Below are 15,269 nucleotides of genomic sequence, written 5' to 3' on the forward strand. Positions count from 1 at the left end.
GATTTTCTCTATTTGTACTTCCCTGCCTTGTTCTAATGCTTCAGGACAGTTTTCTTTAATTATTTCTTGTATTCTTGTATCAAGATTCTTTTTTTGATCACAACTTTCAGTTACTCTGATTACTTTTAGATTTCTCTTCTTGATCTATTCTCCAAATCTGTTGTTTTTCTTATAAGATGTTTCACTTTCTCTTCTATTTTTCATTATTCATGTTTTGTTTAATTATTTCTTGATCTCTTATAATTTCAGTGGCTTCACTTTGCCCAATCCTAATTTTCAAGGTGTCATTTTCCGCCCTGAGACTCTGGATCTCCTTTTCTAATTGGTTGACTTTCCTTTCTTAACCTTCTTATTTTTCTTGGATTTTTTTTTTTTTTAGTTTTTCCTCCATCTCTGTCGTTTGATTTTTAAAGTCTTTTGAAAGATCTTCTGTATATTCTTTTTGGGTAAGTGACCATTTGATGTTGCTCTTTGGGGGTTTCTTTACTTCAGTATCCTCCTCTGAAGATGAACCCCTGTCATTTCTATTCCTGTAATAGGTTTCTTTGGTTGGATTCTTTCTCCTTTGCCTGTGCATTTTTTTGTGTGGTAATAACTTGATTTTTGTAATCACCTCTAGCCCTGGGGTATGGGAAGTGGTGCCTCTTGCCCCAGATCTTCAGTTCTCTCCTCTAGCCTGGAACCAAAGCCAAACCTCTAACCTCCTGTAAGTGCCCACAGCCAGGGGCTTTCTGCCTCACGCTTCTGCACTCATCAGGCGTGTGCTGGTTTCTTCTCACCCCCACCACTCTTCAGAGCACAGCTGGGTCTGGTGTTCCTCTTCAATCCTGCAATCTTCCTGGCCTCAAATGCATGACTCCCTTCACTATCTTGGGGTGAAAAGTTCCAGTGGCTGGGGTAAAGGCAGCCTCTCAAACCAACTAACCCCAGGGCTTGCCTCTAGTTGTTTAAGTGCCTTCCCAGGCTTATTGTTAAAAGGGAACCTAGCCTGAAGGTGTTTACTCCTCGCAGGGACCAAACCTGGTCAGTCTTAGGGTTTTTCTTCAGATCTTCTCGAACCGTCAGAGGAACATCCCAGTTGTGCCCCTACTTTTTTTTTGTCTCCACCCACCCTTTGTTCGCCCTAAGGTGCTATTTTAACTCTTTTGTGGGGGAAAATCTTGAGAACTTGGAATTTTCTGACCTACTCTGCCATCTTTCCAGAATCCTTCGCAACAAGCATTTATTAAGCACCTACTATGTATTAGGCACTATCCTAAACCACCGTATCACTTATTAACAGTTAGAATTGTCCAAAAGTGACCTGTGATGCTTGGGGAGGTAGTAAGTTCCCCATCACTGAAGGTCTTCAAGTAGAGATGGATGACTACTTAAAGTTTCAGAATGTTATACAGGGACTTTTTACTCAAGTCAGATAAGCTGACCTCCAGGGTCCCTTCCTACTCTGCAATTTCCTTCCATTCTGCTCAGTACGATTCCCCAGAGGGAAGAACTCTAAGGCTCCCACTTCCGTAGCTGATACTGGATCAGCAGTAATGGCCCACCTAGCCCTTCATCTGTCAGAGCTCTACTTCTGCCTTGACTCTTGGCCCTTTTCACTAATTACCACCTCAGGGAAGTCCTTGAGTGATTGTTGGGCTAGAATGCAAATGTAAATCTATATGTAAATGTAAACATTTTATATTATATATCAGATGACTTCTTAGTTGGAAGCAAATTTAGAAACACACACATTCCTGGGATCATAGAAGTATCTAGCTCTGGAAGGGGCCTTGCAGATTTAGATGAGGAAAGTAAAGCCCAGAGAGGTTAAACGAGTTGTCCTAGGTCACACAGGAAGTAAATATCAGAAGTGGGATTTGAATCCAGGGCCCCTGATTCTGGAGTCACTACTTTCCCCATAGATCAAAGCAGTGCTGCATGAAGCACCTGTGGGGAATAGGTCAGGGTTCTGGCAGTGGACAGAACAAGGAACAGAACACTGCCGAGTTAGACATTCCCTTCTGCACATAGCTTGACCCCTTGTACCTTGGACATCACAGCCCTTGGAAGGGTTCTACACCCACACTCAACATCCACAGGTGTGGTCATTTCTATGACAAACTTACTCCTTAAAACTAAAGGCTTCCTGCAGGCAATCATGGTGTCCTAGATAAACAGCCTTGGAGTCTAGCAGACCTGAGTTCTAGTCCCGACACTGACCCACTGGCCCAGCCCTGGGCAGGTCGCTTAACTCAGAGTGAGCCACAGAAAAGTAGCAGACCTACATTGGTAGAGGGAGTTTTCTCACTCCAAGAAAGTCACAGGGCCAGTCCCCAACCAAACACCAGACTTCCTGGGAGTTCCTGTGTCATACCCACAGACAGCAAAAGAGTCTACACACAGACACCACCAAGAAGGAAGGATTTTCTGCAGGAGCTCATTCATTGTCTGAGCTCTTGCAGGTTGCGGGTGAGGGGACACCACTGAGCCCATGGTACATCCATCCCCCTCCTCACATCACAGTAGCTGTATCCAGCAGTAGATGCCCAGGTCAATCCTACCAGCCAGGTGCCACTGAGTATGCAGTGGCTAGCCCTGACAGCATTCTTTAAAGTTTGCAAAGCATTTTACAAGCGGCATCTCCTCTGGTCCTCACAACCACCCTAGGAGGCAGGTGCTATTCTTATCCCCATTTTTTTTTAACAGATGAAGACATTGAGACAAACAGAGATTAAGTGACTTACCCAAGGTCACACAATAGTAAGTTTCTGAGGGTGGATTTGAATACAGGTCTTCCTGACCCAGAGCTCTATCCACAGAGCCACCTAGTATGTGAATACCTGTCCCTTCTTCCCCCCTCTCATTCTAGGTGTGGGTCTGTCAGCTTTCACTAGACCCCTCACCAGCCCAAAGGGAAGTAACAATCTCTCTTAAACAGAGAAATCTTCTGTTGTCTCATACACTATCAAAATCAAGTGCCCTTTCCACCTCTGCATGTTTTATGTATCTCAGTATGATGCAGCCAACTCACCAAACCCATCGCTCCATTTACTGAGATTATAAATGGAACAAATGTCATGCTTGGAATTCACAGGACATGATACTGGATTAGACAGGGCTGCTGGCTAGAGGTTTGTCGTCTGGTGTCAGCGATCCCAGGGGATGTGGTTACAGGCTAAAAGGACCACATTCTGGCTGAGATTATGAATGTGTTAGTCAGTGTTTAAAGTCTTCATTAGTGTGTCTGGGAGTTATGAAGGAAACTTGCTTGCAAAGTATTCCTTCCTGCCATATAATTCATGAGAGACTGTCTAGCTGTCCTGCTACGATTTTAATAACCTTTGTTTATCAAAGTCAAACAAGTCCCTAAAACAAATATGGCAAGTTTGAGCTTCCCACTCTGGTGTGTCCTTTGTGCAAAAGAGGCAGTGAATGAATGAATGAAAAAAGGTATTTGTTAAGCATTTACTGGAGGCTAAGTAAGCCCTGGAGATACCCAAAGTTCCCTGACATTTCCAAACCTATTTTGGCTACGAAACATCTGACACAGCAACCTTATGAAAGTCAGTATCCCTGTTACTTACTCCTTGGGACAGGGACTAAAATAGAAGCAAATTATTAGCATTTCCAATGCAAGCACTTTCATTCAGACAGCAGGGCTAAATTGTCTCCACGTGTTCGTTTTCTCCGGCATGCTACTGACAGCACCCAGGACCACAGGAACCTGCTGGGCCCATCAGGAGGCCTTCTGTCCATGTAGATGAAGGCATTTCAAAATTCTGCTAACTATGGAATTCCACTGACTTAAATGATGAGGGGTACAGAGCCTGTCTCACTTCCTGCCCTGCATGTAATCAGGACAAACATTTGTTAGTGACTGAATGGGCAAGTAAATGACTGGAAGGTTTTGAGGCTTGGAGTCTGTAGCTATGGCAGCATGCAGGTCTCCCCAACCAGCAGATGGATGACCAGAAGGAGGGAACATAATAAGATGACTTCATCACCATGGTGATCATTCCGCTTTCATCGTGACAAAAGTTTGGAGAAAGGGAAGGGACATTGGAGCCAGCAGCCTGGGAGAGGAGAGGAGGATCTAGGCTATTGAGTACCTGACCACAACCCCCAGAGGACAGCTCCTCCTTCCCAGCTGGGGAAATGGTGGACTGACCCAGGTCCAAATCCCACCTCGGATATTTGCTACCTAGATGTCCTTGGCCAAGTTAATGCACTTCCTTGGGCTTCAGTTTCTCTTTAAAAATGTGCACATGCATGTGTATGTATATACATGAATTATATGAGATATATATAGCATATATATACACACACACAATTTATTCTGAATATCAAATAACATAATTTATATTTTATGTATTTATTCTGAACTTAGGAAGCCCCCTACCCACACCCCCAGAAAATGAGCATTTCCATATACACCGTAGAACCAGAGGGGCTGCACATTGTGCAGTTGTGAGTCTCTATTATGCAGCACATGCCTTTCTTTTTAAGAACCTCCATAGTCAAGTCAACAGGTCACTTCCTGCTGATCTCTGAGTCCTTGTACAGGCCTTGGTTTCCTCTTCTAAAAACCAGATGGTTGTACTAGGCCTCTGAAGGTCCTTCCAGCATTATCTATGATCTTACGAATCAACACATTCTCCCTGCTTCTTCTTCAAGGTTATTGGTTTTCTAAATAAGGAATTTTTTTCAATTTTATTTTATTTGTAATTCCAAATTCTTTCCCTCTCTTCACCCCTTTCCCAACTCATCAATTAAATAAGGAATTTTGAAAAAATAAATTAAATCCTCTATTGATTTTCTCTTGATCATATTTCTGTCATCTATCCATTCCCTGCAGGGAAAACAGACCTTTGATGGGGAGTGACAGGCCTTTTATTACCTCCTTTTTCAAAAGCATGTCACGGGAAAAGGAGATTCACGATTTCATACAGAATCCTCTCTTTGTGTTTCTGCTGTGTATGGAAAGGCTCCCTTATTTGACTAAGTTCAAAATAAAAAATAAATTTTAAAATCATATATGCAACAAAATCCCCCCAAAATGGTAAAGAAGGGAGCATAGAAACAAACAGGGCATTCGTTTGTTACAGTTAATATATACATTTTTAAAAGTTTTAAATCATTTACAATGTGTGGTCTTAGGTGTAGTCTCACTTTAAAATGTTGTTCATTAGAATACTGGCTGGTGTGTGTGTGTGTGTGTGTGTGTATGTATGTGTGTGTGTGAGTGTGTGTGTGTATGTATGTGTGTGCGCGCGCGCGCGCGTGTATGTGTCAAGTAGAGACAGCCTTTACTCTTATTTTGTGAAATAAAACCCATTTATCACGCATAGTAATGCTTCTGCATATAATATGCATGAACTAGGTTGGTGAAGTTGTCGTTGCATCCAGGGGAGAGGTTGGGGAGCAGCATATGGCTCCCTAGCATCACTGCTGGCATTTTCCAGACCTAAGAATGAGCGAGTCATCTGGGAGGAAGAAAGCAAGTCAAAATCAAAGTTCTTGTCCCTCCCTATTTAAATCGTGGCGATGCTAGTTTCTCTGATACAAATGGTACAGAAGCCATCGGGAAACCAAGAAGCCAAGCTAGGCTAGCGGAGAGAATGCCAGACTTGGAGTTAGGAAGGATGGGGTTCAAATGTTGTCTGGGGCAGTCACAAGACTTCTCTAGGCCTCAGTTTCTTACTCTGTAAAATGAGCAGTTGACACCCCATGGTCCCCTCCAGCTGGAGGACCACCTCTCTGTGGCACCGTCAGTGGCATTCCCGGCTGCTCCTAAATAGAAAAGCTATCAGCGGCTGCCCTGAGTGACTGAGGGTCCTGCTTCAAGCTATAAAATGCCTCTTTTACAGAATCAGAGGTTTTGGAGCTAAGAGGGATAACAAAGGTCCTCCCTTTACAGGTGGGATAACTGAGGCCGGGGTGGGGGGGATGACTTGATTGAGCCACCACGGGGAGGAGGCGCTGGAGCCTGGAATCGGACCCAGATGGTCCGACCCCCTAATCCAGGGCTCCTTCCACAAGTAATACAGTGAAGTGAAGGCAACCTCCCAGGACTGGCTGTCAGTGATGACCACATCTCCTACGCAAGGGGCAAAGAACGCTGGGCTGGGATTCAAGCAGACCCGAGTACGAATCTGACCTCAGACACTTAGTAGCTGCATGCCCCCAGCAGATCACTTAACCCTGTCGGCCTCATCTTCCTCATCTTTAAAGTCAGGATAAAAATAGCGCATACTTCTCAGGGTTGTTGTGAGAGTCAAACGAGATTACACATTATAGTACTTTGCAAATCTTCGTTGTCGTTCAGTCATTTTTCAGTTGTGTCTGCCTCTGTGTGACACCATTTGGGGTTTTCTTGGCAGAGATACTGCAGTGGTTTGCCATTTCTTTCTCCAGCTCATTTGACAGACGAGGAAACTGAGGCAAACAGAATGAAGTGACTTTCCCAGGATCACACAGCTAGTAAGCCAGATTTGAACTGATGAAGATGAGTCTTCCTGACTCCAGGCCCACTTTCTATCCACTTTGCCACTTGTATAAATCTTAAAGCTATATAAATGCTGGTGATTACTGCTGAATCAGCAAGATCACTTAGAGAGGCACCTAGTAGGTGCATAATAAATGCCCATTGGCATGACAAGAGGAGGGCTGGGTCTAAGCAGTTTTTCTGTGATTCAGGGGTCAGAGGAGTGATTGGATTAGATGTAGACTAGGCCTGGTCATCTCTATTGAGTCAATTGATAAAAAGTATAAACTAGTTGGGAACAATCCATGGAAGGAGAAATAACATGTTTTAAAGGCACTGGACAAAAGCATATGACATGATACAGAAAAATGTCTTATGGTTGGTTGAAGAAAGTCAGTCCTGCCCTGTGGGGCCTAGCCAGTTCAGACTCTGACCATGACTGAGCAGTCCAGAGGTGGAGTCGGTCCATCCGAGCTCGTGGGAGGGAATCCATTGGGAAGGAGAGGGTCAAAGGAGAGAGTCTCTGCTTCTTCCTCCCCTCACCCTGTAACTGGAGGATAACACTGTGAACTTTGACAGGTCAGAAGACCTGGAGCCCCCTCACATCTCCACAGGAGCATCCACCATAGCTAGGAAAAATGTGTCCCAGCAGGGAACAGAAAGACAACTCCAGGACACAAAGGGGAGCAGAAAGCTAGACCATATGTTTACGTTCCAAATAAAAACATTTTTAAAAATAAACTTTTTTAAAAAGTACATCTCATAGCAATGGGTTCAAATCTCACTTCTGACACTGCCTGTGTGGCCTTAGGCAAATCCCTCATCTTCTCTGGGTCTCAGTTTCCTCATCTATAAAAGAAGAGGGTTGGAGCAGAGGTTTCTGGGGACCTTCGAGCTTTAAATCTATGATCCTATCACTAACCTGCCTTTTGCTTTCAAGCAGAGTTACGAGTGCAAAAAACCAATTTCGAATTTGGCTGGTGTTACTGTGACCGTGTCTTCAGTGCAAATAACTAAAGAGTTCAGAAAATCAAATGCATAAGCAATCCCTGCATTATTTTCAATAAATACCAATCACACCAATGAATATCTGTTGGATCAAATGTTTCGGTAACATTAGATAGCAATTTAGTCCGATAATCTTGCCCACATTTGCAAAAAAAAAAAAAACAACTTTTTTTTTTTTTTACAAAAGCAACACTGTCTGCCCAAGAGGGGCTTTATGAAGACTCTGCAAAGGGAGAAAAGTCTTCCAGCAGCTAAGAACTATGAACTGCACTTTGGTTACATGTTCTCTCAAAGCTTGCGCTCACTTTCCCTCGGACTCCAAATATCCTCGTGGGAAAGCGTTTCCCCTTTTTGGAGGGATGTCTTATACCAATTGTTCTTACGACATCACCTTAGTAAGTATCTGTTTCTAAAAGATAATTAAATTTGGCTCGTTAATTGATATCAACTGATAATCAATGGGTAACACACCAATACGGAGGGGAACTCTTGAGCAAACCATCCTCAATTCCTCTAGGTTTCCCCTAGAATCTTGAGGGGAAAAGCTGTCAGTCAGTAGACTCTAGGACCCTGCACCATCAAATGGGAGCAGAGGTTTGGAGAGTGAGCCCAGAGCCTATACTACCCAAGAAAACACGATGCTAGGTTCACTTTTCATGGGGAGCTTGTCTTATGACCATTACAGTTTTCCTATTCATAATGAGTCTTGACCTACCTCCTTAGAAATTACAAAACAGGAAGTTACACGAAACCTGAGACAGGCTTCCAACCCAGTGGGACATATCTCAGGGACAATCTTCCTTTCCTCAGAGTTTATTAAAAGAGTCTTGGGTCACATTTAAGGACCCATTAAGTCTTTATTGAATATGATTATCTGCCTGTCTTCTTTCCAATTGATCTTTTACTCATCTTACCCAGAATGTAACAGAGACATTCTGAGCTGCACATAACTGGCATTAGGAAGGTGCATGCATACCTGATATATTAATATGAACGATGTGTTTCAGACACTCCAATAGAGTCGTCCTCCAGTGGTGGCATGAAGGTGACACTGAGTTACCGAAAGCTTTGCCAGCTTGGCAATAAGCCTTGGCCAGCCCTGCAAAGGTCACCCCACCTACGGTGTTCAATGTCACTAACTCTGGAGATGACCAGAACATTTGCCACAGAAATTCATGAAAGTGCATGCACCGATGTGTGCCTTGCTACATGTACAGGACAAAAAGGCCCCTTTTCTGGGCCTCTGTTTTTCCTCATTTGTAGAATGAGCAGATTGGACTAGAGGAGATCTGAAGTTCCTTCCAATTCTGAACCCAATGCTCTTTTTTTGTGGAGAGATTACCCATCTCAGTGAAACTGCAAGTGCTTTCTTGGTGTTAAAGGAATATAGCAGCAATGAACAATTAGCTAATTAATAAGGATGAATTGATGATTAAGCTTATAATTTTAAAATTGACATATTATTCTGGCCTAGCAAGACCATTTGGATCCTGGCTCTCTCATGCTGTATATTAGCAGTCCCTCCCAGGCTTGTGCCACCTGTAGATTTCACAAGCATGGCATTGATATCTTCATCCAATAAAAATCTTCAACAACATGCATCAAAGAAAGATCCCTGAAGCACTTCACTGTAGACCTACTTTCAGGATAACATCAGCCCAGCTGCTCCTTGAGGCTGGTCATCCAACTGTTTCTGAGTCTGCTTCACTAAGCATAACCAGAGAAATTTGTTCAGATGCTTTGCTGAAACCTAGGTAACATCTATCCACAGAATTCTCCTAACCCTGCTAGGCTAAAAACCCTGAACGAAAACAAAAATGAAGCTAGATGAAGTGATAATGCTGCTACTTGTGCTATTTCCCTTTCAAAATGCACAGAAATTATCCCTTTTAATAATTTGATGTAGTTAATTGCCAATAATTAACACTTTAATATTGGTTATTCATAATTTAATAATCTAAAATTTTGCTGGAAATAAAAGTGAAGTTCACTGATCTCTATAGATTCCAGACTCTTCCCTTTTTTAAAGATTGGGAAATTTGTCTTTCCTAAGTCCTGTGGCACCTTTCTCCCTCTCCACGATCTCAAGATCCTTGATAGTGGGTGCTCAGAAATAACATCCATCAATTCCTTCAGTAACCTGGGATGTAGTTTATCTGGCCTTTGAGACAAACTCACGAAAGGCAGCTGGGTTTCAATTCCTTATTAAACACATTGTTTTCTGATCTTTCCAGTCTAAAAGTCTTTTTCATTGGCAGAGGAAACTGAAGGAACTCCTGTAAGAATTTAATTCTTTCTCATACTCTTGGTCATCTGTTATCATGTCATCCATTCCAAGCTGTGGTCCTAGTATCTGAGATCCTTCTCCAGCATAGCTTTAAAAAAAGGTTTTGTGGTACCTACCTTTCTTGAGCTTCACCATCTCTGACACTATTCTTCCAAGAATAGTGTATTCATTCTCAATTTTATGCCTTTGGTTTCATTGTCTAGAAATGTCTCATTTTGTTCTTGAGTTACCCATCCCTCTCAGACTGGATTCTCCTGTCAAATTTTCAGTCATGGGGTCCTCTCTTCTTCCCTCAAGCCCTTTGACATCTGCTTTCCACAATCCTAGGGCATATTCCAGACTCTGACTGGCTTTCCTCTCCTTTATCCCAAGGGAATGGGGCAGGGGTCATTTAGGGTGCCGATTCTTTCTGCTTCAGCCACCAGGTCCATTTTGTATCATCAGGTCCAAACAAGCAGCTCTCCTTGTTGCTTCCTCCATTTTTGGAAGAATTATATTATTAAGGCAAATTAAAAGTTGATTTGTTGCTCAGCTCTTGCAGCTGTCCAGAGAACTGAGGCCTCCACACTCAGATATCATCCTTCTGTGCCAGGTTTATGATCTGTCTCCAGGATTCCTTGTCTATTTGCTCATCCTAGCCAAGTGGTCCATAGCAGACTCCCAGAGCAAAATCCTCTCTGACTCCTTCCACTGATCCTCACCCAAATGTATTCCATCATGTTTCTCTCCTAGATTCCTGGAATTCCTCATAGGAATCTGTCCTCTGACTCTCTTGCTCCAAGCTCCCTGCCTGCCCCCTTAGAAATCAACCATATTCCTTTTCAGTGATACTCGTTCTATAGACCTTCTAGTTACAAGATCCATTTTGAGTCTCAATGATAGAACTATAAATTTGAATTTGCCTCCTCAAGTCAAATAAACAAACACTTATTAAGTGTCTACTGTATGCCAAGTACTCTGCAGAGAGCTAAGGATGCAAAGAAAGGCAAACCTCCTCACTCTCACCGGGCTCACAATCAAATGGGGGAGACAACACACAAATAGACATGCCCAATCTAGAAATGCAGAAGATGAACTGGAAGTGATTTCAAAGGGAAGGAACTAGAATTGAGGAGAATTGGAAAAGCTTCTTGCAAAAGGTGGGATTTTAGCTAAGACTTGGAGGAAGCCAAGGAAGCCTTGAGGCCAAAATGAGGAGAGAGAATTTCAGATCTGGGAGATGGCCTGTGGAGGTGACAGCCTGTGGGGTCAGGAGGAGAGGAGGCCAGATCACTGGACGAGAGAGTATGTGGACAGGAGGAAAGTGGAAAGAGACTGCAGAGGAAGCAAGGGGCAGACGGTGATGAAGAGATTCAAAAACCACACAGGGAATTTTATATTTGATCCTGGAAGAGACAGGGAGCCACTAGAGTTTACTGAAAGGGGAATCAAGCATGATATGGCTGGCCTAGCCTCTGGGGAGATTCCTTAGATTTGGATCTTCCATTAACTTTGTTACCCATAGTTGGGTTATTTTCCTATACATATGGCCTATCCTATGGGGTCTCTTCTTGGATCTCATCCCCTGTGAGTTTCTGCTTCTCTTTTTGGGTATTCTTTCTTTATTAGTGTACCTGCTACTCTCTGTGGCATCATGAGAGACCATCCATGTGCACATCCATGCAGGCCATTTTCTCCCTCCTCCCTCTTCTGTTTAAATTGATCAGATTTACAGGGGACCAGGCTGGCCCTTGTTAAGGGCCTTCCGCCCTGTTTGAAGAGGAGATGTCTCTGAGTGCTCATTCCCTACATAGCCAATCAGTCACCCATTCCTGTTCATTCTTACTTCCCAGCAGATCCTGGCCCTGGCTAGCTGCATCATTAGCATCTGCAGCCTCCTCACAAGGCTGATCTCCACCTGTAACCACAACACCAGGACAGTGGATCCAAAGGCCTTGAACTAGGTCCTCACTCACTGTCTGCCACCCTGGAGAGTGGAAAATGACTGGAGAAACAGAGTCTGAGACTGTGCAAGGATGTCAGCAAAGCCAAGAGGAGCCTGGCCTGGCGGATAGCCTGGAGCAAGAGGCAGGCGAGCAAAGGTTCAGACCTGCCTCCAGCTCTTAGTCACCGTGACCCTCTGGGAGCCTCAGTTAGAACACCTGTAGAACTTGCTTCCCAGGTTGTTACACAGCTCAGGTGAGACATTTGTAAACAGTAAGACACCATAAACAACTATTCAGTGTTACTATGGAAAGATGTTCCGTTGGTGCCTTTTGTTAATAATCTTATATGCTCCCTTCTCAGGAAGCGAGATAAGCAAAAAGAACTAATCCAGTAACAACTTTGGACCCTGTATATACAGTTCTGCCCCTACTGCGCCAAGAGGAAGAAGGCGTGCTTCCAAAACTGAGCATTACTGCTTCTCAGAGCCTGGCATTATTTCCGCTTAAGTTCTGTAGTCATCGTATGTGATGTTCTGTTCATCGCACTCCGTGTCACTAGTATTATTACTGTTGTATTAGTTAGATAACAGGGGATGCTTACCTCTTGAAACAGTGAGCTGCAGTGAGTATCCAGCAGCTGCTGATGAGCGTGGCCCCACAAAGAAGTCTGCGGTCTCCATGGGACAGCTTCAGCCGCAGGGCCACCTGCCAGGGCCAGCCGCCCCTAAGGAACAAAGATGCCAAATATGTCTGTTTGTGTCATCTGCCAAATAATACAGAAAGGGGGGAGGGCCAAGAGTCAAGTGGCTGGAATGTCTCGGAGGTGTCAGGCCCCAGGCTTGGAGCATGGGGGTTGGAACATTACTTAATCCGCTTGATGCTGCCAACCTGAGAATGTCACCCATCAGCCACCCCTGAGATCTGCTTACAGGCTCCATCCTCCTCGCTTCCTCCAGCCTGCTGGAAAACACATTTAATCCTCTCTCAAGTTTCATAATGTTCCACAAAGTTGCTCTTTCTCCACTTTGTCCACCTCATCTAAGCCTGAAAAGGCAATCTGACAGAAGACGGGCAGCTCTCATTGTGAGGAAGCTGAACCCATCCAAATCTCCCCATTAGAAGGGTGGCCATTTCTGGAGAGGCTCCCACTTTACAAAGGCTCTTCCTCACAGCAGCCCTGGAGTAAAAAGACTGATATTCTCACTTCACAGGGAGTGGATGAGGACTCCGGAAAGGAAGGAGCTTGTCTACAATCATACAAGCGAGGGAACACGTGCATCATTCAGTCTTTGAGCCCACTCAGGGAGAGATCTTGGACATCCTCTGCTAAGTCACCTTGGTCCTGTCACGCAGGCTTTGGAAACTCTTCATGTCATAAATCAAGGGGCACTTGTACAGCAGGGCAGGGCTGCAGCAGAGAGACCCCTGAACCTGCAGTCAGAAGACGTGGGCACAAATCCCCGCCACTCACTGGGTAACTCGACCTTTGACTGATCTCTCTCCCCCATTTCTAGGGCTCAGGGGTAATAGTGCCTGTCCTAAATTCCTCATAGGGCTGTTGTGAGAAGAACACGCTGTACATTTTCAGGACGAGAGAAACACGGGTTATTCCTCTCTATACCACAACACTTAAATATGAAAATCCAGGATTTTGCTGGGGTGGATATTCAGATTGCAACCTCCCTCTCTATTCTGCAGACAGCATAGTACAGGAGAAAGAACATTGACTCTGGAGCCAGAGGACCTGGGTTCAAATCTTGTCTCTGATTCTTGCATCCTATGTAACCTTGGGCAAGTCATTCCCCTCCCTGGGTCTCAGTTTCCACATCTGCAAAAAGAGGAATGGACCAGACAGTCTTTGAGATCCCTTCCAGTCCTTGAGCTGTCATTCTATGACTTCACAGATGGTTGTCAAGAATAAACTGTGGTCAAGCATAGTATCACCCTGAGACCACTGCAGATACTGGTTTTGACAAACCTAGTGGGGTTGATCTGGGATGACAGATAAAAGCCATGGCCCAGCCACACCCCAAATCTTTCCAGTAGGTAAAGAAGGTAGCACTGACAAGGGCAAGCCCTGGAGAGCCTAGGGTCCTGGCACTCCCTGATGGGAGGAAGCCCAGAGCCACATAGTTCATTAACCATCAATGCAGCCATGGCTCCTTTCTTTGTATGTAACATAGAAAACACAATGGCTAAGGCAGAAATAGAATCTAACTGGGGAGATGAAGGCAATATGCAACCTATGAGAATATTTTTTTTAAATTGGCACCTAGGGACAATTCCACTGTTGAGTATCATTTTACCGTAAAGAGTTTTTCCCACCAATGATCCTCTTCTGCCTTCGGTGCAGTAACCTCAGACCACAAACAGATGAAAGGGAATCTAGAGTAGAAATAGGCCATTCATTAAACTCTCATATTACTGCTGAAGGGCCCCACAAGCCAGGGACATGCATGTTCCCACCCATTTAAAACCACAAGCTGGACTGTGTCTCTCCTTGGAAAAAAAAAAAAAGACTCCTTCACTCATCTAAAGTGCCTTTGTTTTTCTAAGTCAGCCAAGGTGCTTTGTGTGTCTCCTAGCCACTTCCTTTACCTCTTCCTCCTCCTTCCCAACCCTGAGGAGACTAAGCAGAGCTCATCTACAGCCTGCTCTGGACAATGTGCTCTCTCTAGCAATACCTTCCTCTTCTTGGGTTCTTTCTAGAGAAAGGGCACTGGCTTTGTGGTCAGAGGTCCTGAGCAAAAGGCTTTCATCAGGGGAGTAACATGATAGAAGTGTTGTTTAATCATCAGAACACGGGGACTGATTGGAATGGGTACAGCCTGAAGTCAGGGAGGTCAGTGGGAAGTGAGAAAGTGATCATTCAATTCAATTCCATAATCAGTTATTAAGCACCTACTACGTACAAGGTCTGGTGCTAGGCCTGGGGCAGCAAAGATAAGACCTAAAGGAGCTTAAAATCTGCTTGGTAGGGAGGAGAAAGAGGGAAAGTGGTATAAGGAGCTCAGATCAGTAAAATACAAGGTCATTCGAGGAAGGCGGGAGCCCTAAAAGTGAGGAGGATCAGGAAAGTCTTAGGGGACTCAACATTTGACCAGAGCCTTTTTAGAGATGAGGAAAGCCTGCATTCCAAGCACAGGGGAGGGCATTCACTCGAGTGGGATTGCAGCATCAGCAACCTCGAACTGGAAGGGACTTTGGAGGTTATGCTGCCGAAAGGATGGATTAAGGAGAGACAATGGAGGCAGGGAAAACAATTGGGGGAGCGAGGATGAAGGCCTGAAGTAGAGCACTAACTGAAAGAACGTCAAGAAGAGAACCAATGTCTACCTCAGAAAGAATCAACTGGATTTGGCAACTGGCTGGATGTGGGGGGAAGGGACAGGTGGGAGTCACTGACAACTGTGACAAGGAGGACTGGGGGCCCCTCGAGAGAAGGAGGGAGGTTTGGGGGAAGGGCAGTTTTAAGTCAGGCCAGATGATGAGTTCAGTTTTGGACATGATGGGTTCCAGGCGCAGCTGCAAATCTCCAGCATACAGAGGGGGTGTGAGAGACAAACTGGGACTAGATAAATAG

The 15,269-nt window shown here is 44.5% G+C and overlaps 1 protein-coding gene across 1 annotated transcript in view; it reads right to left on the reverse strand.

The window, feature by feature from the left end:
* The window catches only part of PRSS12 (serine protease 12), an 81,075-nt gene that overhangs the window by 6,402 nt on the left and 59,404 nt on the right, over nucleotides 1-15,269 (reverse strand). Inside the window, exons 10-11 of the mRNA XM_036762432.1 lie at nucleotides 13,993-14,071; nucleotides 12,288-12,410 (exon numbers count right to left, since the gene is read on the reverse strand). Coding sequence (XP_036618327.1) covers nucleotides 12,288-12,410; nucleotides 13,993-14,071 — 202 coding nt within the window. The remainder of the gene's footprint in view (nucleotides 1-12,287; nucleotides 12,411-13,992; nucleotides 14,072-15,269) is intronic.

Source organism: Trichosurus vulpecula, chromosome 6 (genome assembly GCF_011100635.1).
Source record: "Trichosurus vulpecula isolate mTriVul1 chromosome 6, mTriVul1.pri, whole genome shotgun sequence".
Taxonomy (NCBI): Eukaryota; Metazoa; Chordata; class Mammalia; order Diprotodontia; family Phalangeridae; genus Trichosurus; species Trichosurus vulpecula.